Source organism: Trichomycterus rosablanca, chromosome 3 (genome assembly GCF_030014385.1).
Source record: "Trichomycterus rosablanca isolate fTriRos1 chromosome 3, fTriRos1.hap1, whole genome shotgun sequence".
Classification (NCBI taxonomy): domain Eukaryota; kingdom Metazoa; phylum Chordata; class Actinopteri; order Siluriformes; family Trichomycteridae; genus Trichomycterus; species Trichomycterus rosablanca.
The window spans coordinates 10,478,134-10,505,020 of record NC_085990.1 but is presented as its reverse complement, the minus strand read 5'-3'; the positions used below and the strand labels follow the sequence as shown (position 1 = coordinate 10,505,020).

At 40.7% G+C, this 26,887-nt stretch overlaps 2 protein-coding genes across 2 annotated transcripts in view; one reads left to right on the top strand and one right to left on the bottom strand.

The window, feature by feature from the left end:
• Window positions 1–14,009, top strand: part of dnah5 (dynein, axonemal, heavy chain 5) — a 112,541-nt gene extending 98,532 nt beyond the window's left edge. The window contains exons 71-79 of the mRNA XM_062992632.1: window positions 444–689; window positions 2,364–2,583; window positions 5,305–5,510; window positions 6,680–6,883; window positions 9,165–9,380; window positions 10,870–11,082; window positions 11,790–11,942; window positions 12,891–13,122; window positions 13,723–14,009. Coding sequence (XP_062848702.1) covers window positions 444–689; window positions 2,364–2,583; window positions 5,305–5,510; window positions 6,680–6,883; window positions 9,165–9,380; window positions 10,870–11,082; window positions 11,790–11,942; window positions 12,891–13,122; window positions 13,723–13,874 — 1,842 coding nt within the window. The 3' untranslated portion in view covers window positions 13,875–14,009. The remainder of the gene's footprint in view (window positions 1–443; window positions 690–2,363; window positions 2,584–5,304; window positions 5,511–6,679; window positions 6,884–9,164; window positions 9,381–10,869; window positions 11,083–11,789; window positions 11,943–12,890; window positions 13,123–13,722) is intronic.
• Window positions 14,010–17,303: 3,294 nt separating this feature from the next.
• The window catches only part of adcy2a (adenylate cyclase 2a), a 146,303-nt gene continuing 136,719 nt past the window's right edge, over window positions 17,304–26,887 (bottom strand). The window contains exons 20-25 of the mRNA XM_062991822.1: window positions 26,283–26,441; window positions 24,383–24,529; window positions 22,492–22,593; window positions 21,545–21,659; window positions 18,016–18,140; window positions 17,304–17,744 (exon numbers count right to left, since the gene is read on the bottom strand). Coding sequence (XP_062847892.1) covers window positions 17,565–17,744; window positions 18,016–18,140; window positions 21,545–21,659; window positions 22,492–22,593; window positions 24,383–24,529; window positions 26,283–26,441 — 828 coding nt within the window. The 3' untranslated portion in view covers window positions 17,304–17,564. The remainder of the gene's footprint in view (window positions 17,745–18,015; window positions 18,141–21,544; window positions 21,660–22,491; window positions 22,594–24,382; window positions 24,530–26,282; window positions 26,442–26,887) is intronic.

The following is a 26,887-nucleotide window of genomic DNA, read 5'->3' as shown; positions in this document are numbered from 1 at the left end:
TCAAAAAGCATGTGGAAGTTTAGTCACTCATAGATAATATAACCTGGCTGGCAGTTGATGTTTCATTAACGATTCATCCTAGGATGTCTAGTGAGAATGAAGTCAGTGTTGTTCAAACCGTGTTTTTATGGATCATGCTTTGTGCACAGGGACACAGTCATACTGGAACAGTTACCACAAAGCAAATAATATTAGGATTTTATTTATTTTATTGTTTTTATACACCTTAGCAATATGTGTTTGAAAAAACACAGTTAAGGAGGGATAAGGAGGGATGTCCACATACTTTGGGCCTTATGATTCGTGTACCTGGTGATCCCAAAGGTGATGAATAAGCAACAGTTGATTCTGTAGACCTTCTAAATGTGAATTAATCATATTACAATGCCATTTTATTTGTTGGTATTTGTTGCTGACTTTGTATTTTTGTGTTTTCACTGCAGGCCCGTAAGTACATCACAGACTCTTTGGGAGAGAGGTACGCTGAAGGTGTGATACTGGACCTGGAGAAAACCTGGGAGGAAGCAGACCCACGCACTCCTCTCATCTGCTTCCTGTCCATGGGTTCGGACCCCACCGACTCCATCATCGCCCTGGGTAAAAGGTTGAAGATCGAGACGCGCTACGTCTCCATGGGTCAGGGACAGGAAGTGCATGCCCGCAAACTGCTGCAGCACTGCATGACTAACGTAAGAGCAGCTAATAGGTGGTATACTATATTTAGCAAATATTATAAAGAAATTACACATTTTGGTGTATGGGGGGGGGGGGGGGCGGGGGTGTAATAGTTTTTTATTTACATTGTATTTTTATGCCTACATTATACACTGATCAGCCATAACATTAAAAACACCTCCTTGTTTCTACACACACTGTCCATGTTATCTGCTCCACTTACCATATAGGAGCACTTTGTAGTTCTACAATTACTGACTGTAGTCCATCTGTTTCTCTGCATACTTTGTTAACCCCTTTCATGCTGTTCTTCAATGGTCAGGACCACCAGAGAGCATTATTTTGGTGGTGAATCATTCTCAGCACTGCAGTGCTGGTATGAGTGGATCAGGCACAGCAGTGCTGCTGGAGTTTTCAAACACCTCACAGTTACGGCTGGACTGAGAATAGTCCACCAACCAAAAATATTCAGCTAACAGTGCCCTGTGAGCCGTGTCCTGTGACCACTGATGAAGGTCTTGAGAATGACCAACTCAAACAGCAGCAATAGATGAGCGATCTTCTCTGACTTTACATCTACAAGGTGGACCAACTAGGTAGGAGTGTCTAACAGAGTGGACAGTGAGTGGACATGGTATTTAAAAACTCCAGCAGCGCTGCTGTCTCTGATCCACTCATACCAGCACAACACACACTAACACACCACCACCATGTCAGTGTCACTGCAGTGCTGAGAATGATCCACCACCTAAATAATACCTGCTCTGTGGGGGTCCTGTGGGGGTCCTGATCATTGAAGAACAGGGTGAAAGCAGGTTAAAAGGTATGTAGAGAAACAGATGGACTACAGTCAGTAATTGTAGAACTACAAAGTGCTTCTATATGGTAAGTGGAGCTGATAAAATGGACAGTGAGTGTAGAAAGGTGGTTTTATTGTTATGACTGATCAGTGTATATTTGGCTGTAATTTTAATATTTAAAACACTTTTTTAAAATATATTTATGTCACATTTACACACGATGTGTTTTGCTTTGTACTTGTAAATATGAACAATGCGTATGGATTTATTAGCATGAACAAAAATATATTTAATACATAATTAGGAAAAAGGTCATTCAGACCCCACAAATGAAAAACATTACTGCTATGTTGGCAATTACAGCTTCGAGTCAATTTACGCTAAGAGATAATTAGCTTTTTACAGCATTGTGGTTTATTGTTGACCTCTTAAAATCACCAAGGTTACCAGGGTTCCTCTAATTAACTCACAATTTCTAAATCCTTAAAATATCGTATATTTTTTATTAGATTTCATTAAGAGATTGTCCAGGTCATGCATGCATCTTTACCTAGAAATTGACGTATTGTCAGCTTAATATGTATTTACATTTGGGCATTTAGCAGACACTTTTATCCAGAGCAACTTACACTAATCACTAAATGCAATTCAATCAATTGAGGGTTAAAGACCTTGCTCAAGGGCCTCACAGTGGCAACTTGGTGATGGTGGGGCTTGAACTGGCAACATTCTGATCACTAGTCCTGTACCTTAACCACTGATCTACCACTGTTCCATTTAAATTCTCCTCAGACTGCTTACAGAGCTTTATCATGATATAAACATCAAGTAAAATGTTTTGTCTTGTTTGTGTCTCACTCTCTCACACACACAAACTTTTATACACAGGGTGGCTGGGCTCTGCTGCAGAACTGTCACCTTGGGTTGGACTTCATGGATGAGCTGATGGACACACTGACAGAGACGGACAGTGTACATGATGGTTTCCATATGTGGATGACCACAGAGGAGCACCGCCACTTCCCCATCACACTGCTGCAGATGGCCATTAAATTTACCAACGAACCTCCACAGGGTCTCAAAGCAGGACTCAAGAGGACCTATGGAGGTTAGCACTAACAGCCGGATGGACAGGAGGACAAATAAATGGATAAATAGATATGCAAGACAGCCTGCTAACTAGGGTGTTTGGGAGAACATTTCTGATAGATGGCTTGGTACATGGGTTGCTGGGTGGGTATACAGGGTGTCTAAAGTCTGGACACAGAGGAAAAATGCATATTTTAATACATTTTTTAACAACATTTTATTTCAGTAGAATATTAATCATCTTCAATGTGTTTTCCACTATCTGTGATGCAATATGTATGTGTGTGTATTTTAGTAAACATATAGTTAGTTATAGTTAGTAATATTTCCTATGTGTCCAGACTTTAGGGACACCCTGTATAAGTGGATGGATGAATGGATGAAAGTTAGGATGGATGGATGGATGAACAGACAGATGGATTGATGGATGGATGGATGATGGTTGAACATTAGGATGAATAAATGATGGTTAAACATTATGCTGAATGGACGAATGGACAGACAGATGAATTAATGGATGGATGAGTGATGAATAGCTGAACATTAGTATGGTTGGATGGATGAATAGATGGATGGATGGATTTATGATGGTTGAGCATTACAGTGGATAGATTGATGGATGGATAATGGATGGCTGAACATTAGGATGGATGATTGTTGAACGTTATGATGGCTGGATAAATGGATAGATGGATGTTTAAATATTAGGACGGATAGATGGATTGTTGGATGGATGGATGGATTGACGATGGTTGAACATTAGGATGGATGGATGAGTGGACAGACAGATGGTTTAATGGATGGATGGATGGATGATGGATGGCTGAACGTTAGGATGGATAGATGGATGGATGGATGGATGGCTGAACGTTAGGATGGATAGATGGATGGATGGATGGATGGATGGCTGAACGTTAGGATGGATAGATGGATGGATGGATGGCTGAACGTTAGGATGGATAGATGGATGGATGGATGGATGGATGGCTGAACGTTAGGATGGATAGATGGATGGATGGATGGATGGCTGAACGTTAGGATGGATAGATGGATGGATGGATGGATGGCTGAACGTTAGGATGGATGGATGGCTGAACGTTAGGATGGATAGATGGATAGATGGATGGATGGATGGATGGCTGAACGTTAGGCTGGATAGATGGATGGATGGATGGATGGCTGAACGTTAGGATGGATAGATGGATGGATGGATGGCTGAACGTTAGGATGGATAGATGGATGGATGGATGGATGGCTGAACGTTAGGATGGATAGATGGATGGATGGATGGATGGCTGAACGTTAGGATGGATAGATGGATGGATGGATGGATGGCTGAACGTTAGGATGGATGGATGGCTGAACGTTAGGATGGATAGATGGATAGATGGATGGATGGATGGATGGCTGAACGTTAGGCTGGATAGATGGATGGATGGATGGATGGATGGATGGCTGAACGTTAGGATGGATGGATGGATGGCTGAACGTTAGGATGGATGGATGGCTGAACGTTAGGATAAATAGATGGATAGATGGATGGATGGATGGATGGCTGAACGTTAGGCTGGATAGATGGATGGATAGATGGATGGATGGCTGAACGTTAGGATGGATAGATGGATGGATGGATGGATGGATGGATGGCTGAACGTTAGGCTGGATAGATGGATGGATGGATGGCTGAACGTTAGGCTGGATGGATGGATGGATGGATGGATGGATGGCTGAACGTTAGGATGGATAGATGGATGGATGGATGGATGGATGGCTGAACGTTAGGATAGATGGATGGATGAACATTAGGAAGGCTGGATGGACAGACTGATGGATGGGTGGTTGGAGGTATTGGTGTGTAGGTCAGTAAATAAGAAAATAAACTGATGGGTGAATAGATAATAGATCAGAAGATTGGTAGATAAACAGACTGATGAATGCATGAATAAATCTGTAAACCTGATAGGTGGATGAATTGATAGATCAGTAGCAAAATGACTGAATGAATGTTTGAATAGATGGATGAATACATGGATAATTCATTAAATTAAATTATGAAAGTCGATAACTATTAATAAAATATTGGAGGCTGATTCAAAAATATTTGGACATTATCTTCCAATCACAGGTCATTAAAATGGATCGCTAAAGATGACTAGTGTTAAGAGTTTATAGCTCGTAAGGCTTCAGGAGGATGTGAGTTTAAATTCTGATGATTGGCCCGTTCATCTTGGCAGGAATGATGTATTTTTCATCTCTTTCTGCCCCTTACTGAGATGCTAATCAATCACCTGTGTCCTATCATTTAAACATCTAAACCTTATCAAACAGACATGGTACGTTCATGCTGTGACAGTAATTAAGGGATAAAAAAATGGATGAAAGTGATAAATAATTTTAAAATGTTAGCATTGAAAGGTAAAAGGTTGAGTAGTTGATCCCCGCTGAGATCATCCTGTGAGTAGAAGGTAGTTTAAGTAAATATCAGAGTTACTCTGTTTCAGACAGTCAGTTCCCCTCTGTGACAGAAAATATTATTGTTTTTTTCGGACTGATGGCTGCTTTCGCTCAGGGACGCAAAATGATAAGCGCATTTAACGCATCGATAAGAACCCCTCAGAATTTAGTCACTCGGGTGCTGTCAAGAACTTCCATTAAGCCCGAGGCTTAAAAACGGAGTTGTCAGTATTTTCCTCCCAGCTGTCAATCAGAAGAAACATTTCTCTCTTTTTCTGTCTCTCAGGGATCAGTCAGGACCTGCTGGACGTGAGCAATATGCCCCAGTGGCGGCCGATGCTGTACGGTGTGGCTTTCCTGCATTCGACCGTCCAGGAGAGGCGCAAGTATGGCCCTCTAGGATGGAACATCCCGTACGAGTTTAACCAGGCCGACTTCAATGCCACCGTCCAGTTTGTGCAGAACCACCTGGATGACATGGACGTAAAGAGGGTGAGAACGATTAGCACAGATACGTTTGATTGTGAAATGAAGCACATTAACTTTCTACAATAATCCTGTACCAGGCTAGTTAGATCAAACATATCAACATCTGTAAATAGCCAAAAGTTTATAGACATCAGACCATTAGTGTGCTAGAAATCCCATTTGAAAACGTGCAGTAATAGTAATAAAGTAAAACCTCATCTTTCCATCTTTCCACAAGATTCTGGACTGTGTCTGTAGGAATTGGTACAAATTCAGTCAATATTTCCAAGGTCAGGCATTAATGGACCAAAATATAACAATTTATGTTCCATTTATTTGGAAAGGTGGTTAATTGGGTTGAGGTCAGGTCTCTAGTTGAGTTTTTGGAGACCCTTCACACCATCCTCATTGACCTTGCTATGTGCCATGACCTTCACCAGCCCAGATTTATACAGCTTTTAGGAACACAGCAGCACGGTGGCTTGGTGGGTAGCACTGTTGCCTCTCAGATGAAAGGTCTCAGGTTTGATTCCCAGGTGAAATGTTTTGGTTCCTTTCTGTATGGAGTTTGTATGTTCTCCCCATGTCTATGTGGGTTTCCTCCAGGAGCTCTGGTTTGTGTTGGTGTTGGTGAATGTGTGTGTGTGTTTGTTTTTGCCCTTTGATGGACTGGCAACCTGCCTGGGGTGTTTCCTACCCTTCCGCTGGTGAATTGTTTATTTATTTATTAGGATTTTAACATCATGTTTTACACACTTTGGTTACATTAATGACAGAACAGGTCAATTTTGTATTTCCAATTCACCTCACTTGTATGTCTTTGGACTGTGGGAGGAAACCGGAGCTCCCAAATAAAACCCACACAGACACAGGCAGAACATGCATCTCCAAACAGTAATTACCTGGAGCGCTCCACCTGGGAATCGAACCCAGGACCTTCTTGCTGTGGCCAAGCCATCGTGCCGCCCCTGGTGAATTGTACCCACCGTGAATTGGATAAAGCGGTAGTAAAACAGACAATGAATGAATGAATGTTAGGACCAGCTAGAGCATGTGACTGTAATTAGAATTAGAACAGTAATTGGAATGGGTGTCCACAAATATAATTGTAATTTAATTATAATTGTAAATGTGTTTATTTTACTATAGAAACTCCTTGTCCTTATTCCCATCCTTCCTCTTCTCCTCCTCAGGGAGTGTCCTGGACCACCGTGCGCTACATGATCGGTGAGATCCAGTATGGCGGCAGGGTGACAGATGACTACGATAAGCGCCTGCTGAACACCTTCGCTAAAGTGTGGTTCAGCGAGAGCATGCTCAACACAGACTTCCAGTTCTACAAGGGTTACAGCATCCCCCGCTGCACCAATGTTGACCAGTATCTCCAGTACATACAGGTTAGTTCCTGTAACCCTGAGTTTCAGTTTCCATTGAGAATAAAATATGATCAAAAGTATTTGGACACCTGACTGTGAGCTTGTCAGCTTTCCATTTAAAAACAAATGGTATTATAGTGACCTCTATGTAATCTCTTATGAGAAGACTTTGAAGTATATCTGTGGGAATTCGGTCGAAATAGCATTTGTATAACTGGGCACTTTATCCCATCCAGTTAACCTACTGCAGTTTATCCCATCCAGTTAACCTACTGCAGTTTATCCCATCCAGTTAACCTACTGCAGTTTATCCCATCCAGTTAACCTACTGCAGTTTATCCCATCCAGTTAACCTACTGCACTATACCCCACCCAGTCAACCTACTGCACTTTATCCAACCCAGTCAACCTACTGCACTTTATCCCACCCAGTCACATAATCTACTGCACTTTATCCCACCCAGTCAACCTACTGTACTATATTCCACCCAGTGACATAATCTACTGCACTATATCCCACCCAGTCAACCTACTGCACTATATTCCACCCAGTCACATAATCTACTGCAATATATCCCACCCAGTCAACATACCCACCCAGTGTACCCACTACAGTTTATCCCACCCAGTCAACCTACTGCACTATATTCCACCCAGTCAACCTACTGCACTATATTCCGCCCAGTCAACCTACTGCACTTTATCATTAGAATCAGAATCAGATTTATTGGCCAAGTATGTGGATACACACAAGGAATTTGGTTCCGGCTGATGGTATCTCTCTAGTATAAATACAGTATACAAGCAATGTACAAGTTACAGACAATGCAAAAATATACAAACTATAAGATTATACACAGGCAATATATCGAAAATGTATGGACGTGTGCATGTATGTATGTACAGTATTCAGTGACCAATGTATGTATGTACATATAAGCAAAGGTACACAATATATGGTAACATACCGATGGCATAACATAACATATCCCATCCAGTGTACCTACTGCTCTCTATTTCACCCAGTGTACCTACTGCACTATATTCCACCGAGTGTACCTATTGCTCTTTATTTCACCCGGTGTACCTACTGCACTTTATCCCACCGAGTGAACCTACTGCACTTTAGCCCTCAACCCTCTGCTGATAATCTCACATATTCAAACTGATACCACTTTTTTAGCTCAAACTTTTTGTGAAAAAATGAAAATGCTTGTGTTGCTGTGGTGTGCGTCACCATTAGACCAGTACACTGAGTTCATTCTTGTTTTACATTACACACTCTGTGTGTGTGTGATGTAGGGAACCAAGAGCAACCTTTAAATCACTTTGATGTTATTGTAATAGGGAAGTGGGGGGATGCTAAAACACAGCCATTTTTAGGTTTATCACAAACACTGAGCTTATTACCACCAAAACACGCACATCTTTGCTTTGCCCATGCACATACACACACACACACACACACACTCTTGTTAACAGACATTTATACGCAGATAAAAAATGGTGAGGGCAAAACAAGACTGGATGAGCCATGAAATCTGACGTTTTATTTAGTTTTACAGTTAAAGCTAAATAAAAGACTGCTGAGCAAACTCATTCACCATTTGTAAAAGTTTTACTATTCTTATTATTTTTAAGGAGCAGGATTGAGCTGTAATTGGTAGAACAGGTGCTACACAGCATGGTTCCCGAGGTTCTGAATTCTAACTGTGCTTTGAGTCATTATTTTTGAGGTGCTTTGCATGTTCTTAATGTCTCCACATGGGTTTCCTCTGGGTACTGCAGTGTGTTCTAATTACATTTTCTAAACTGAACCTGCGGTAGGTGAACAGGTGAATGTTGGATGCCCTATGATGGACTGGTATAATAAATCTAATTTTATTCACAATGAAGAAATGATGTATGTAATTTTTTTTTTATCTTGAAGGTTTGTGTCATAAGCCCACAAAAATATGAAAGTATGTTTTTCAATAATTTAGTCACAAAAAAGGAATTAGTAAAATCCCAAAACTTTGTGTATGAAAGAAACACGAGAAGATGATTTCCCAGAAAGCTTTGCTGTTTTATTACAATTAAAATTACAATTTGAACCCAGATCCCAGATTTTCTGTCGGTCAGCTGGGCGTCTACACAGACATGATTGGCTACATCTGGTAAAGCTGGCTGAAGCCCTTCCCAACGTAGTCCTGCCTTGCCCCCAGTGTTTCCAGCTGGAACCTGACCCATCATGATCCTGACCAGGATAAAGTCGTTGATGATAATAAAAAAAACCAAAATATTCTTGTTTCTCTTCCTGCAGGGTCTTCCAGCCTACGACACCCCGGAGGTATTTGGTTTGCATCCCAATGCCGACATCACGTACCAGAGCAAACTAGCTCAGGGTGTGCTGGACACCATCCTGAGCATCCAGCCCAAAGACAGCTCCGGTGGAGGTGGAGAGACGAGGGAGGCCGTGGTGGCCCGACTGGCCAATGACATGCTGGAGAAACTTCCTCCAGATTATGTGCCCTTTGAGGTTAGTATCACTGAAATATGTAGAGTAGCAGTGATCTCTCATCTCTCCAGGATCTACACGCCTTCAGAACACTGAGGCCAGCATGAAAGATTATACACTCTTTTAATCACTCTATTCTGGCAGGAGGCTGAGGTCTATCCTGACCAAAACCTCCCACTATAAAAACAGTACCCTACTGCAAATGGCCTTATTATCAAGGCCCTGGAGCCTTGATAATGACACTTTGTCCCCCACTCTCTATCCCCTTATAGACAGTGCACATCATTTACATTTACATTTTCAGCATTTAGCAGACACCTTTATCCAAAGCGACTTACATTACAGTTACAGTTTACAGTCTGAGCAGTTGAGGGTTAAGGGCCTTGCTCAAGGACCCGACAGCAGCAACCTGGCAGTGGTGGGGCTTGAAACAGCGACTTTCTACCAATTACTAGTCCAGTACCTTAACCACTAGGCTACAGCTTGCCCATCATATTGATAAACATCTGAAGAAGAAGAAGATATACTTTATTTGTCATATATACATATACAGATGTACAGTACAATGAAATTCTTTCTTCGCGCATCCCAGCTTGTTTGGAAGCCATCGTACGGCGCCCCTGGAGCAGACAGGGTTAAGGGCCTTGCTCAAGGACCCACCCAACAGTGGCCGCATAGCAGAGCCTGGATATGAACTGCCAATCTTAGCCCAAAACTCTACCCACTAGGCTACCACTGTCCCACTGTCTACCATCTGCACACCTTTGCATGGCACACTTTTTTCCTTACATAAGTGAATGCTCATGCTCGGCTTTGTGTCTTCAAGTGCCCCCATAGATGCTGGATGTGGTTTAGGTCAGATGATTGTGCTGGAACGTACATGAAAGTCAACACTCTGGGATCTTCAGCCTTTAGCTAGTTGTTGCAAAGCTTTGAGGTTTAAAAATCGCCATGAAAAGCATTAGATTAAATTTACTAATGGCCTGAGATGTGATTAGTTATTTTTAGATAATTCTACCATGTTTAAAATCATTTCAAAAAAGCAGTAGAAAAATTAGCAATTCTTTGTGTAAAAAATACTCACGGTTAATGTGACCTCCAGACTACCTCATGAACAGAGCATGACCTGTAGTTATGTTTTTATGCATAACTATAGGCACCGTGGGCAATAATTGCACCCGCTATTTCTCTCTAATTAGCATTTCTTTTCTACATAAAAGCAGTGACCAGGGCACCAGGTACATTTCCTCTCATTATTAACACTCAGCTCAGATCATTCGAGTGCCTCCAGAAACACAGAGAACCGTACACAGTGACAGTTTACATACTTGACTGTGAACGTTTTCAGCCATGTGTTAGCAGCATCTAATTAATGACAGAATTAATAGCAGTTGCACAAATGTATTGTACACCTCTTACAAACGTATGTAAACTGTTACCTTCAACTGTTGCCTCACAACGATTGTGGATGGTCTTCTCTTTTATTTGATTGGGTGTGTGTGTGTGTTAGGTGAAAGAGAGGTTGATGAAGATGGGTCCCTTGCAGCCCATGAACATTTTCCTGAGGCAGGAGATTGAGCGAATGCAGCGAGTGTTGGTGCTGGTGAGGAACACTCTCACTGAACTCAGACTGGCCATCGATGGCACCATTGTTATGAGTGAGATTCTCCGTGACGCCCTCGACTGCATGTACGACGCCCGGGTCCCCGCCCGCTGGGAAAAGGTAAGGAGTCACTGTTGGACGTCAACCATTAGTGTCCATGATGATGTCCAGCATAACTTTGTATTTGTTCCAGTAGAATTTCCAAACCTCCAGTTACGTCCAGTTACACATGGTTGTAATAATGAGTTCTAAATATTGATGAGTAATACCTGGCTTAGGTTACAATTCCACTGTTACTGATGTGTCACTGTCCACAGTCAAGCAAGCTTTATATCACCACAGTTTTAGAGAATTCAGAGCAAGAAAACCTCAAGTTAAGACCTTAAACTTTGAAAATTGTTGCAAATCACATGGACCTTTCCTACGTTACACCGCAGCCTTTAAAGCTTGCTTGACAGTGGACAGTGACACCTATGCTCCTGTAGGCTCTTCATTCATAATAGCATTTTTTAGTGGTTCTGGGGTATGTCTGACCATCCAGACAGATTTTCTCTTAGCATAAAGTGACTTTTTCTCCAGACTCTAGTAGGACATCGGTGCTCTATGATATTTTAAATCACCCTATTATATGGGCACAGAGAAGGCATTAGTTCCAGTCACAATAAACAGAGAATTAGAAAGAAATATCATAAAGCTGAAAACAGACCAACAAATTCTTAAGTTTCTGCATGTATATTTAACTCAGCAGATTTCCACTGATGTGCTATAAACCACTAATGTGTGTGTTTGTTTGTATGTGTGTGTGTATTTGTTTGTGTGTGTGTTAGGCCTCATGGGCCTCCAGTACTCTGGGTTTCTGGTTTACAGAACTCTTGGAACGAAATCGGCAGTTTCATGCATGGATCTTTGAGGGACGGCCCAACTGCTTCTGGATGACGGGTTTCTTCAATCCACAGGGCTTCCTTACTGCTATGAGACAAGTATGCACATACACACACATGTGCACTAGAGAAATATTGTTCTATACCCCCAAGATGTGCATCGTGGGGGGTTAGACAATGGCTGAATAGAGTTCCTCTGTGGCCCCTGTGTGGCCCCTGCTGACTGGTAAATGTGGCCCCATGCACGTGTTATTGCACCTGGCAGTTAAAAAAGAAGCGGGATATTCCGCTAGCACACCAGCACAGAGATTCTGAACTCCTCGGTTCGAAACTCCTCGGTTCGAAAATCGGCGTTGCCACCGGTCGGCTGGGTGCCATCTAGCGGGCATAATTGGCAGTGCCTGCAGCAGGGATGACCGGACTATGTGGGTGGGGTCTTTTAATGATGTGTAAGGACCCTGATTACCCTGATAAAGGCGTCTGTGCAGAGTGCATGGGTGAAGGGGTCCGCTAAGAAGGGGTCTGCTAAGGACTGTGTGCAGGTCGGAGGAGGCTTGAGCAGGAAATATACCCTCCTCAAATGCAATCAGGGATCCTCAGCAGCGGAAGACAAATTGACTACGCTAAAACTGGAGGAAAAATGGGGTGAAAATGCATAAATAAATAGAAAAAAAAGAAGCGTCTGCCTTCTCAGTCAAGATAGATCAAGCTCCAATTGTCCACTACTGGACTGAGTGAAAAAAGAGGGAAAAGACAATACATAATTAATCTGAAATTAATGAACCGTAGTAGCTGTGTTTGATTCATAATGCACACTGTATTGTATAAAGAATTATAAACATTATACTGTTACACCTTTAATACAGTTTTATTTAATGTATTAAATTAAAAATAAAGCAAACTCAAAAACATAAACTATAAAGTCATAATTAGTTGGACCAGGTGTTAATATGCTTGTTTTCTACCATTCAAATCTAATAGCACGGTTCTGCTACACAAAGGCACCACGTTTCACAATGTTTCCCTCCGGTTGATCTAATCACGCAGGAAATCACTCGAGCCAATAAAGGCTGGGCACTGGACCGCATGGTTCTGTGTAATGAAGTGACCAGGTGGATGAAGGACGATATCACGGCTCCTCCACATGAAGGAGTGTACGTGTACGGGCTGTATCTGGACGGTGCCAGCTGGGACCGCAGGAACTGCAGACTGGTCGACTCCAAACCCAAAGTCCTGTTCGAGATGATGCCTGTTCTCAGGATGTTCGCTGAGAACAACGGTAAGAGAGAGAGGATTCATATTGCACATGTGTATTTTGGAAATAGTTACTGTATAATACTGCTCTGTTTTACACATTTGTCAAAAGTATATGGACATCCGAATATGAATTTGTTGGACACCCTATTTAAAAACAAATGGTATTAAAATAGTGACCTCTCTGTGATCTTTTCAGCTAGAACAACAGCCATGCTTCTGAGAAGGCTTCTTACAAGACTTTGAAGTATGTCTGTGGGAATTTGTGCCAGTTCAGTCAAAAGAGCATTTGCGTGGCTTGGTCAGAAAAACCTCAATTGGTGTTCCATCTATATTTATATTTACATTTTTGGCATTTATCCAAAGTGACTTACAGTACTGTGACAGTATATTGTCTAAGCAATTGAGGGTTAAGGGCCTTGCTCAAGGGCCCAACAGTTGCAACCTGGCAGTGGTGAGGCTTGAACCAGCGACCTTTCGGTTACTAGTCCAGTACCTTAACCACTAGGATACAACTGCCCAACTTCCACTTCATTCCAAAGCTGTTCAGTGAGGTTGAGGTCAGGGTTCAGGATCAACGCTTTATGTTAGTTATTAACATTGTGCTGTTGTATTTGATTTCCAGGTGTAAAGGACCCTCGTCTCTACTCCTGTCCCATCTATAAGAAACCCGTGAGGACCGATCTGAACTATATAGCAGCTGTGGACCTGCGGACCACTCAACCCCCCGAGTACTGGATCTTACGAGGAGTAGCTCTACTGTGTGATGTTAAATAATACACTTATATGCTATCTATTACCTTACTGAGGCACGAGTTTGATTGTGATTGTGAAGGTTTTACTGTGAATGATTTTACCTGTTCTTGTTTCCTCTATAAAACTTAATAACACTTAAAATTCATTAAAATATAATCAGCAAAATCAAACTGAGTACCCATAATATGTGTATATTATTGCTTTCTTCCAGCTACAGTGTCTCATCCACACCCACCAAATGATCTTCCTCATGCAACCTCTTCTATTTATCCCTGCTTGGGACCGGCAGTAAGAGTGCACCGATACTTGACCCTGACCAAGTTCAGCAGTGAAAAAACATGAAAATTAAATGGTGCTCTACGGACACAAGAGACAAAAAAGTAATCACTTCAGCAGTTCAGCTGCAGCAGTGGCATCTGCTGTTTTTACCTCGACCCAGGCAACACAAACAATGCATCAGAACAAAACAAAAAAAGAAATATACTTAATTAATATAAATGGTGGCAATCTGGTCCTATTGTGGTTTACAAGATGTATCAAAAGGGCATTTGTGTACAAGTTCATGTGCCACCCAAGTGTCGCAACCCAGGGTTTGGTAAACCCTGTGCTATCCTGTGGCCATGTGGGTAGTGCTTGTAATGGTGGCAGCAAATGAATTTGAGAATTTAATTGTCCTGGTTTTAACCTGGTCAGGGTTGCGTTGGTTCAGTTTCACAGGAAAACACACTATTGAAGAATTCTGCCACTCCCCCACTTCCCAGACATTGCCAATCATATGTGGGTAAACACTTGACCAGCCACTAGCAAAATGTACAGGACAGCTGTGCCATGTGAGGAATTGAATATGACAAAATTAGGCAAAATAGTAAATAAATGACAGCCCTTGTCGTCTGCTTAATTTCACAGACCTCGTTTTTCAAAAATCACAGATTTGACAGATTTTTTAAGAAAAGTGTCACATTTCACTGCAGTCATTAAATTACACTCATAAATTAAATGATAGAATAAATAGAAGCTACAATATACAGCACAGCCTACCTTAATAGTTGGATATAAACCTAGAACATCCAGCAACGACGCAAGGCTCCGTCTCAAATCCGAAAATACTCGTCCGTGTTTTGACACACCTCCCTCTGCATCCACAAAATTGGTTGGGAGTTTTCAAAACTCAGTTATCTGAGTCGTGTTTTTAGCTGCTTCAGACTTCGACATCTTGGACGTTTTGACTAAGTGATTGCTAACTGAATTGCCGTAGGATTGCAAGGACCACCTCATAGTGCAAATTAACCCGAAAAATTTTAAATTGCTAAACACAAAACCAAAATTTTGAATTTCACAGCAAATTGCATATTACACAGAAAAGGCTCATTTCACGACTGTGAATTAGATAGGACCTAACCCATAACCAAGATGTTTCACTTTCTAACATTTTGCTGTGTACTTTAAAAATCCTCTGCAGATTGTATTTTGGTACTCATTCTTACACCTTGAAATCACCACTTCCACAAATTCACTGGTACACCTCTGTGCTAAATCTTTCAGCAGGTTCACAGCAGAACCACTGTAGGTTTCAAGTCCCAGCAGCAGCTGGCATGGTTCTTGTTGAAAGCGAACATGAGCAGTAAAAGGGCACGGCTAAGCCTGTTTAATTAGCAAGCCAGCTGACGATCAGGTGTGCAAAATCTCCTGCTAACAAACCCAGGTGCCTCAACTGCACCGCACAGATGTTCTCCCAAAAATTATTCATCCACTCTCTTCCAGATCTGTACTCGTTCTGAATTACATCCAGCGGTAACCACCAAGAGCCTCACAGGTCTCTGCTTAAAGATTCAAAACATTGTGTAACTTTCACTGACTGAGCTCATCACACTGAGGGCAGAAGGTGAGAAAAGAGTGCAAAGAGCGTCTTTATAATTCTGCAATCTTTATAATCCTGCACCCATCCTTCCCTATCCTTCAGTTTACTAGCACTGCACCTTATTGTGCTGTAAGTAAAGTAAAAACTGCTGTCAAATCATAATGCTGCTCCTGCTAGATGTGATGGTAACCTGGTGTGTTTGCACCAAAAATGTGCAGAACTCACTCACTTGACTTTATCACAGACTGGACTGAATAATGAAGAACTCATATTGCTTGTTTATTCTTTCTGCTAATTATAACTTTTAGTTTAATTTAATTGTGTATGTATGATTTGTGTAAATCATATTCATTCAAATTATTTTCAAGGCCACCCAAGGAGGACAGGTCCTTGCTGAGTCTGGTCCCTCTCAAGGTTTGTTCCTGTAATTTTAAGGGAGTTTTTCCTGGCTACCGTTGCCCACGGCTTGCTCAACAGGGGTTTTTGGTCTGTTGGTCCTGGATGCTGTAAAGTTGTATTGAGACTATCTGTATTGTAAAAAGCGCTATACAAGTAAATTTGACTTGACTTGAATATAATCAACTACAGAGCGGTCAAAAGTTCTGGACTTAATCAGAAATGTAAGATAACCAAGAATGAGATGTGCTATATAGCCAAAACTATGTGGACACCTGACAATGAGTTTATTGCACGTACTATTCTTAACCTTCAGCATTAATATACTGTAGTTAGTTACCCTTCCTTCAGTTTGTGGCTTACTTTTTTACTGTGACATTTTAAGTTCCTTTACACCAAACTAATCAAACCTGTCTTTATAGACCTTGCTTTGTGCACTGGGTAAAGTCATGCTGAAACAGAAACAAGCTTCTCCAAGCTTTTTATACATCTGTTAGCAATGGGTATGACTTAAGCTCCCATCAGTAAGCTCAATTCATCAAAGTGGTGACCTATATTATGTTTGCAGTTTCCCCTATTTTTAATCTAGGAAGGAATTTACCCCAGCACAAATAATTATGCCATTAAATCTGTAGGGTCAAAGAGAACCTGGACACTGCTTCCAAAACCACAACAGTGGCTGATTCGGCTGGATTTGGCTTTTGGAACGCTCAGTGGGTAGCACTGTTGGCTCACAGCAAGAAGGTCCTGGGTTCGATTGCCAGGTGGAGCGGTCTGGATCCTTTCTGTGTGGAGTTTGCATGTTCTCTCTGTGTCTGCTTGGGTTTCCTTCGGGAGCTCCGGTTTCCTCCCACATTCAAAAGACATGCAAGTGAGGTGAATTGGAAAAACTAAATTGTCCATGACTGTGTTTGATATAACCTTGTGAACTGATGAACCTTTTGTAATGAGTAACTACCGTACCTGTCATTTAAATTAACTTGCAATTGTGACCAAATACGATGCAATTAATCAAGGTTTTGAGGGCTTCGTTCAGGGCCTGAATAGTCCAGTACATCAACCTCTAAGCCAGAAGCACTGCTTCTTCAGACCTGTACACATAGGAGAAGCCTGTAGTGTTGCTTTGTTGCTTTGCATTCTTTCAGTTGCATTTATAGTGCATTAAACCCTTAAAATAAAAGAAATTAGCATGGAAGCAAAGTTACATACAAAGTTTAATGAAGTTTTTATACAAAAAAGAAGAAAAAAAATTGACGGCATTAAAACGTCAAAACACTTTTTTGGCCTGTATTTGGTTTTCTTACAAAAAAATTGCTACTGTACTTAGGCGTCGTACCCTGTGCACAAACCCTGCTTATGATACTGCCGAATAATTTTCGCTTGATAAACATCCAAGATCTCATGCATCTAAAGGACAAGGCAAGATTATTTACAAGCATCGCTGCTGTTTCTGGTTCTTAATCGATCTTATGGGGTTCATCGGGTAGCGGCATTACATTCCCTTGTGAAAGTGAGCGGCTCATCTCTGTGTGGACAAAGTAGGTCTTCAGTTCCCCTTTACCCTTCACGTTGATTATTCCTCTGCACGAGCACGTGTAGCCGAGCGTCAGCAAAACGCGACTCGTCTCCTCCGTCACCTATGCACAAAGAAAAATAAGAAGCAAATTTACATTATACACTATGTCGACATCCAACCATGGGCTTGTTGGACAACCCATTTAAAATTGAACAGAGCCTTGACCTTCATATTGATGCACATAGTTTTGGAATAGAATGTAACAAGCTCATGTTCTGGTGTCCACATACATTTAACTATATATTGTTTGTTGCTTTTATATTTCTGATCATTTTGTTTAATGAACATCCACTTCAGGATGTCATAGATGGTTATTAAAGACTGGAGCTGACCTGTATTTTTCCAAGCACTCCGGTGCTGTCCATTCGGCTTGCTACATTCACCGTGTTTCCCCAGATGTCGTACTGAGGCTTCTGAGCTCCAATCACACCAGCAATCACCGGGCCATGATTTATACCTACATCCAGACAGACGCACAGTATCAGTACCAACACTCATAATAATACAAAAGTTTACATAGACCATCTATGGGACATGGATTTCACTGCAGTTTTGGGCTTTTAATGATTTCTGCAACTGACTGTAGAGTTGAAAAATATATAGATGGGGCCACTCACGTGGCACAGAGGTAAAACACGCTAGCACACCAGAGCTGAGATTTCGAATACAATTGGCTGTTGTTCATAGGGTGGGACAAGCCGGACCAGGGCTCCTCATAACTGGTGCAATTATGACCTCTGCTGGCTGATTGATGGCGCCTGCACAGAGTTGGGGAATAATGCTGATCAGGGTGTGGCTCTCCGTGCACAAAGCTGATCCGCAAATGAACTCGCCTTGTGCAGATGAAAAGAGGAGGTCGGTACTGCACATGTGTCTGAGGGGGCGTGTGTCAGATGCGAGGTTCCTCAGTCGGCAGTTGTATCGGTTGTATTGAGGGTTGTATCGGTACTTTGTAGTTCTACAATTACTTACTGTAGTCCATCTGTTTCTCTACATACTGTTTTAACCTCCTTTTACTCTGTTTTTCAATGGTCAGGACCACTACAGAGCAGGTATTATTTAGGTGGTGGATCATTCTTAGCACTGCAGTGACACTGACATGGTGGTGGTGTGTTAGTGTGTGCTGTGCTGGTATGAGTGGATAAGACACAGCAATGTTGATGGAGTTTTTAAACACCTCACTGTCACTGCTGGACTGAGAATAGTCCACCAACCAAAAATATCCAGCCAACAGCGACCCGTGGGCTCCGAGCATCCTAATAGAGTCTAATAGAGTGGCTGCTTTATCTGATCCACTCATACCAGCACAACACACACTAACACACAACCACCATGTCATTGTCACTGCAGTGCTGAGAATGATCCACCACCTAAATAATACCTGCTCTGTAGTGGTCCCTAACCATTGAAGAACAGGGTGAAAGCAGGCTAAAAAAAGGTATGTATAGAAACAGATGGACTACAGTCAGTAATTGTAGAACTACAAAGTGCTTCTATATGGTAAGTGGAGCTGATAAAATGGACAGTGAGTGTAGAAACAAAGAGATGGTTTTAATGTTATGGCTGATCGGTGTACATACAGATGATGGGGATTCAACCCCTTTCATCTCTTTTAGTTTGTATTCCTCCAGTGCAGATGCCCACTAACACTGTACACAATGTATTTTATTACACTGGACATATGCAACAGAAGCATAAAATAAACAGTAAAATAGACATGCATGTTCCTCCCCTTTCACAAAATGCAAAAAACCCCTTCAGTTTACTGTTTCCAGTGGGAACAGATCCACTACGGGCTTATCTGAACGGTCTTAATTAAATTAATTTAATGCTCCCATGGTCTGGTATTTAACACAGCCAAGCTAATTATTTTACCCAGCTAACTAAAATGACACAGTGCTTCAGCTGAATTAAACACTGCTGCATTAGTCTAATTGATTTACTCCTGCACAACATGCTCCGGCCTGCATTAGACCAGACTAACTAATCAATAAAGACAAGCATGGCTATAAAAAACATAGTCTGAAAATGCCGCTGTGTTGCTAAATAGTAGGGACGGATGATCAAACCAGATTTTCTCGAATCCTCCAGGCAGCAGGTTGTGCTTGAAGTCTATGAGTGTACAGCCATCGTACAGCTACTCAGTTTAATTGGAGGAAATTGTAAGCTTGCGCAGGGATTCCTGCCAGAGGGCTCATCCCACAACACACAGAATCAATATAAATATTAAAGTGCTTTATTTATCTGCTACATCAGTGGAATTAAAGTTGATCTTATTCCAATTTGCTTTGTTTTTAAAGAAAAGTTGGAAATAGTACAATAGGTTTTGAGAAATTTACAAATAATCAACCTCAGCATCAGTTCATCAGTTCTCAGACAAAACGGCATCAGACCGTAAATAAAAAAGGCAGCCTAAGGCAGCACATAACTGGACATCAGTGATGAGAGAAAACTTCTACAGACAAACTTCACACAGTTCATCCTCAGGCAAACTGGATTCAGACAAAGCGATTAGGTGGAGTGTCCTTAAATGAAAACTCCTCGGGTAAGGTATGCTTATGCCAAGTTCACACTAAACGACTTTCAAGTTGTTCAGATGGCTGTACAGTTCACACTACATGACTGGATCTCTTGCACTCGGGAGTCTTTTCAGTCATTGTGGTTTTCACACTACACGACTGATCGGCGATAGGGGATTACACACTACACGACTGATCGGCGATAGGGGATTACACACTACACGACTGATCGGCGATAGGGGATTACACACTACACGACTGATCGGCGATATGGGATTACACACAGGAGGAATCGCAGATGAGTCTGTCTGGTCTCCCAAAGTACGTTTTGTCACGAAAACACAAGTGAGAAGTGACCAGGTGTTTAACGATACCACGTCCAGAAATGCACGTCAACAAGTAGCGAGTGATCAAAGTTGTTTCTGAGCTGATGTGCAGCGTAAAATCAAAGAGAAAAAAATAAATGAATCTGAGTGTAGGCGTGGATTGGGCTACACAAACACAATGGATTGTTCTGTATTGAGTTGGAGGTTAATAAATATTTTTTACAACTCCTCTCCCGGGTTTCCGCTTACCCAGTATCTCACGTTCTCATTGGCTGTAGTTCGACACCGCACTCATTGCCAGTCGGCCAACTGATATACAGATATTCAGCATCAGCCCCGGTTCTGGACTGTGTTGCTTGGGGGGGCAGTGAGAAAATCTGGGGGGCAATGCCCACCCCAGCACCCCCATAGCGCCAGCCCTGCTTGTGTTACTTTAGTTTCACCCTAAGCTGGATTCGCACCTGGGGAAGCTGGATTCATACCCTTTGCTTGCGTTGCGCTTGAGGGGGCAGTGAGAAAATTAAGGCTAGTAGCATTAACCTAGGCATGAGATAAGATACATTCATACACATAGTTGTCAAACAAAGGGGGTGGATGAAATGTTAAAAAAGAGAAAGTATCAGAGAAATAGTCATGAGATGAGGCAACCATGAACAAAAACCATAAAACAAGGCAACCCTGGATTAAAGGTATCAAGCAAACGTTTTGTCTGTTTGGCCCAATGTCTTTTATTTAAGTCCACCTATTCCTGATGCCTCGTTGTCCAAGGTTGTTTACCTGATGTCTTTTCTCCAATGCCTCTTCGTTGAATGCCTTTTATCTCATGCCACCTTGTCTCTGGCTGTTTTGTTTGTTGTCTGATTATATATTTTTAGACATTAAAATGTTTACCCCCCCTCCACAAGACCCACATTTGTTTAACTGCAGCATGAATATCACTAACGTTTCTTCAGTACTGACACATTTAGAGTTGTCGTGATCGTGTCATGTTATGCACTTTTCAGCACGATACATACCGACTCGTAGCTTGAAGTCGTTGAATGAATGCTTGTTGATGACGTCGAGCTTCCCGACTAACGCAAAGGCAAACTCCACCATGGTACCAATGTGCATGTACTGCCTGTCATGCTCCTGAAATATTAAACAGCAGATAAATTATAAACACCTTAAACGTCTCAAGCAGCCACTAAAACCCCAACTTCAGTCAGGTGGATCAGGTGGAGCTTTACACTTGTATTTCTCTTTTAAACCGTTTTTATAAATGTTTTGAAATTATGGGGCGCCCAGGTAGCGCAGCAGGATATTCCGCTAGCACAAGATTCTGAACTCCCTGGTTTGAAACTCGGCGTTGCCACCGGTCGGCTGGGCGCCATCTGGTGGGAACAATTGGCAGTGCCTGCAGCAGATACTAATTGGCCACCGTATCTGCAGGGTGGGGGCCGGACGGTGTGTAGGTGGGATCTTTATATGTGTAAGGACCCTGATTGGGGGAAGAGACGCCTGTGCAGAACGCAGGGGCAAGAAGAGGAGGGCTGTGCACGTGTCGGAAGAGGCGTGTACAGCAACGTTTTCTCCTTGGATGCAATCTGGTATCTGGTATTTTATAAATAAAAAGAAATGCCTGTTATTTCCACAAGCCTATTAAAGCTTGATTTTAATATGCCAATGTGAAATGACAGGTGTAAATGTCAAGAGTAAATCTGGTTTAGTCCCCACTCTGTCCCCCAAATTCTTAATTTTATCTTAAAAATGTCCTTTTTTCCCCAATTAAAAAATTTGGTTGTGCAATATTTGCCCCAATTTGTTCACACCCACTTTAAATGCCTGTAGAAAGAGGTAAAGACAAACATGTTTTGAAAAACCTTTTATTACCATGAACTTAAAGACTGCTGTGCAAAAAAGGAGCACCTGCTCCAAAACATTCATATATTAATGTTTATGTAATGTTATGTGAATGTGTTACCTGTATGTGTTCTGGTGTAGCATTTAGCCCAGTGGCTGCCATGTAGGTGCTGCCAATGGTCTTAATCTTCTCAACTCCACTGAACTTGGGTTTGGAAAGCAACTGCACAGATAACAGGAATATATAAGCACTATTTTATTATAACCCACTTTATGAGCTCCACAGCTGCTATTTTTATTATTATGCACTAATTATTACAAGTATGGGGAAAAAACATGAAATAAAATAACATTGTGTCCCACAAGGTTCCATTCTAGGCACATATTGTTTTTAACATGTAATTTAAAAAAATAATGCTGACTTTGACATATATGCTGATAATTTACAATAATAACAACTCATGACCAAATATGTATAGACACACTAACTAGATTTGGCTTTGTTGGTGACACTCATAACTAATACATGCATACAAAAAAAAAATCATACTATCTCTGTCTAGGAGAATCAACAGTCCAAACACACAGCAATAGGTTACATGGGATCAGTACTGAAGTGCATTAAAGTCATAAACTATGTTAAAACACTTTATATCAGGTTTCAAACTGAATTCCATCCTTAAGCACTTTTACAAGAGTAAGATCACCATGTGCAATGCAGACTAATCTGGGTTTGACAGATGCCAAAAGAATACCTGTCAGGATTGATGAAGGGGGGAAAAGAGTTGAGGTCAAGTCAAGCCAAGTCAAATTTCTTTGTATACACACTCTCACTGTCTCAATGCAACTTTACAACATCCAGAACCAACAAACGACAGTGGCATGAACAAACTCTCTTTAAATTACAGGAAGAAACCTTGAGAGAAACCAGACTTAGAAGGGACCCGTCCTCCTTGGGTGTCGACATACATCTGGCCGTGCAGTGTTTTCTAATTTGCTTAGAAAAATCATGTTAGGATTACCGCTGCTAGCGTGCCAAACATAATAGTGTTTAACATGGGTATGGAGTGCCATATGGTGTCCCACATCAATCCATATTGTCATGTTCCCCGGAAACACATACTTTGACAACATTGTTGACTATTACTTATGTCCTGGTGTTTGTTACACAGTTACGCTTATTAGTCTGCATTGATTTAGCAACAAGGATAATACACCGACCAGGCATAACATTATGACCACAGACAGGTGAATAACACTGATTATCTCTTCATCACGGCACCTGTTAGTGGGTGGGATATATTAGGCAGCAAGTGAACATTTTATCCTCAGAGTTGATGTGTTAGAAGCAGGAAAAATGGACAAGCATCAGGATTTGAGCGAGTTTGACAAGAGCCAAATTGTGATGGCTAGACGACTGGGTCAGAGCATCTCCAAAACTGCAGCTCTTGTGGGGTGTTCCCGGTCTGCAGTGGTCAGTATCTATCAATAGTGGCCCAAGGAAGGAACAGTGGTAAACCGGCAACAGGGTCTTGGGCGGCCAAGGCTCATTAATGCACGTGGGGAGCGAAAGCTGACCTGTGTGGTCTGATCCAACAGACGAGCTACTGTAGCTCAAATTGCTGAAGAAGTTAATGCTGGTTCTGATAGAAAGGTGTCAGAATACACAATGCATCACAGTTTGTTGCATATGGGGCAGCAAAAGGGGGACCAACTCAATATTAGAAAGGTGGTCATAATGTTATGCCTGATCAGTGTATATGGTGATTTCTTCATGTGTTCTCTTTGCTAAATTTGAATCCTTGTGAAATGGGAAATATTTGCCCTTCAGCCAAGAATTATTTCAGATTAGAATTTTTCAAGGTATGCTAACAATTTGTCCAGACTATGCTGAAAGAAACTAAGCTTCAGAATCAAGGATTTTTAAATGTTTCTATTATTATTATTATTAATTTAATATTTCAGCGCACTGAGGTTAAACATCATACAAGCAAAGACGGAAACAAACCCACTTCATCAAAGTCAGCAATGATTTCGTTGAGCAGCCTGAGACATTCAAGCCCCTCTTTGTTCACGTCTGACTCGGTGTAAAACTCTTTGAAGTCTGGGATTGAGGCGAACATCACACAGACCAGGTCGTACGATTGGTGATATAGATCCTGTATCAAACACATAACGGAGCAGAGGCTTTGAGTTTGACATGACTCTAGCCTGATTAGCATTGGTAAGATATTGTGTTCATCATAAAGCTTGATTTCTTCCCTTGAGCCATTGTAAGTTTATCTCATCTCTGTGATGCTTGCTGTCTGATGCAAGTAAGTGCGTCATTAAGTGATGTCATTAAATCACTTGTGATTCTAAACAGTGTGGAAGCATTCTGACTGAGTGGATTAAAAAATGAGATCAGTACCAGCTGATCTCAAACAATGTATCTCAAACTATGTCCACCAGAGTTTCCAGTTCCAGAGTTTAAGTTTCCTGCACTAAGTGAAGCTCTTAGTGTCATGTTTCTAGCTTCATCTCAGACAGGCAGCTGTAACACTTAGGGGTGACTGTGCAAACTGTTCTGCTTACTGTAACAAGAAAATAATTGTAGCCCATAACAGCGAGATAGAGAGCTGCCTTAAAAGAAAAACTTTCTCCCAACATTTGCAGGTTAACATGATAGTTTTTTCAGCTCTGTACAGATCTTTATAGACCTTAATGCATGCAGTTAAACTAGCATGGCACACAGAACACTACATGGGTACAGACTATATAAACTACATGGGCACAGAAAAGTCACCACAATCATTAAAAAAACAGTAATAAAATTATAAACAAGCTCAGCTTATAAATTTCTTTTCGACAAATAATTTTTGGTAGCATTTTACATAATAGATCGGTAATAAGTGGGTATTAATATGGTAATACAAGAGTAACAAGTTGTATTTATCCATAAATTAAATGTCAATTTTTAGTTTAGTTAATAATAAATTAGTAATTGTAGCTGCAACACGTTGATAATAAAATGATAAAATAAATAAAAGTTACAAATTATTTTTATCTAAAATTATTTGCACATTTTAAATATTTAATGAATAAGTTAGTAATTGTAGCTGTTTATAACAAGTTTAATAATAAAACAATAAAATAATTAATACAATTAATTATAACTAATAATTAATAAATAAATTAATAAAATTAATTCATGAATTAAAAGGAGCACTTACCATAAAAATGCTAATTTTTTAGTTCCTAGAAAAAAGTTATTTTAAATATTTTAATTAACCTGAGTGGTAACAAGTTGGTAATAAGTGAGTAAGAATACAGTAATATTGGAATAACAAGATGTATTTATCCATAAAAGAAATGTCAATTTTTGAGTTAGTTAATAATGAATTAGTAATTGTAGCCGTAACACATTGATAATAAAATTCTAAAATAAAATAAATAAAAGTTACAAATTGTTTATATTTAAAATTATTTGCACCTTTTAAATATTCAATGAATAATAAGTTAGTAACTGTAGCTGTTTATAATAATAAGTTTATAATAAAATAGTAAAAATAATTAATAAAAATAATTATATCTAATAATAAATAAATAAAATTAATTAATAACATTAATTAATAAATTTTAAAAAATGCAAATTTTTTAGTTCCTAATAAGTTATTAAAAAAAAAAAAAAGTTATTTAAAATTTTTTTTACTAATTTTAACAAGTTGGTAATAAGTGGGTTATGATACAGTAATATTGGGACAACAAGTTGTATTTATCCATAAATTAAATGTCCTAGTTGTCGCTGGATAAAAAAAAAATCAGTAATTGTAGCATTAACAAGTCAATATTCCATGAATTAGTCACAGAAAAAGAACAGTTGCAGAAATCACTGTTGCAGTCCCGTGTGTATGTAAACTCCAGTGCTCCCACCTCATTCTTCCAGTTTCGTGCTAGGAAGTGTTCAGCCACGTGAGCAGGCAAGACGTTTTCCAGCAGAACCCGGTTGAGGTTTTCCATGGTCTCGATCTCCTCGCACTCCTTCCTGAACTTGTTCTTCCACAGGAAGTCCAACCTACAGTAATATTCAGTCTGTTACAGGAGGACACAGAGGTGAAGAGACTGGAGGTCACAGAGCTAACTGATCAAACAACACAGTAATTCCACAGAGAGAAAGTGAAAATATTTCCTGCCAGCACTGAATGCTTGATTCTCATCACCATTCTTATGAAATGTCTGAGAGGATAATGCAACAGAACAGAACAGGATGAACTGATTCCATTCAGCTGCTCTTACACTAGAAACCTGCAGCTTGCGTTTCCTTACAGAGTTAAAGTAACTATATTGGGACTGAGAGATTGATGGAAAAGGGCATCGAATTTGACAAGCTGAGATCTTCTAAATCTTTGGATCAAAATGACAGCTTTTCTTTGTGAACTGTCTGTGGAGGAATTCTTATTTTGTTTTCAGTAGTTTAAAATAACTAATACTCTAAGAGTCGGTCCGTGTACCTTTGGTCATTCGTTTTTCACTTCAAA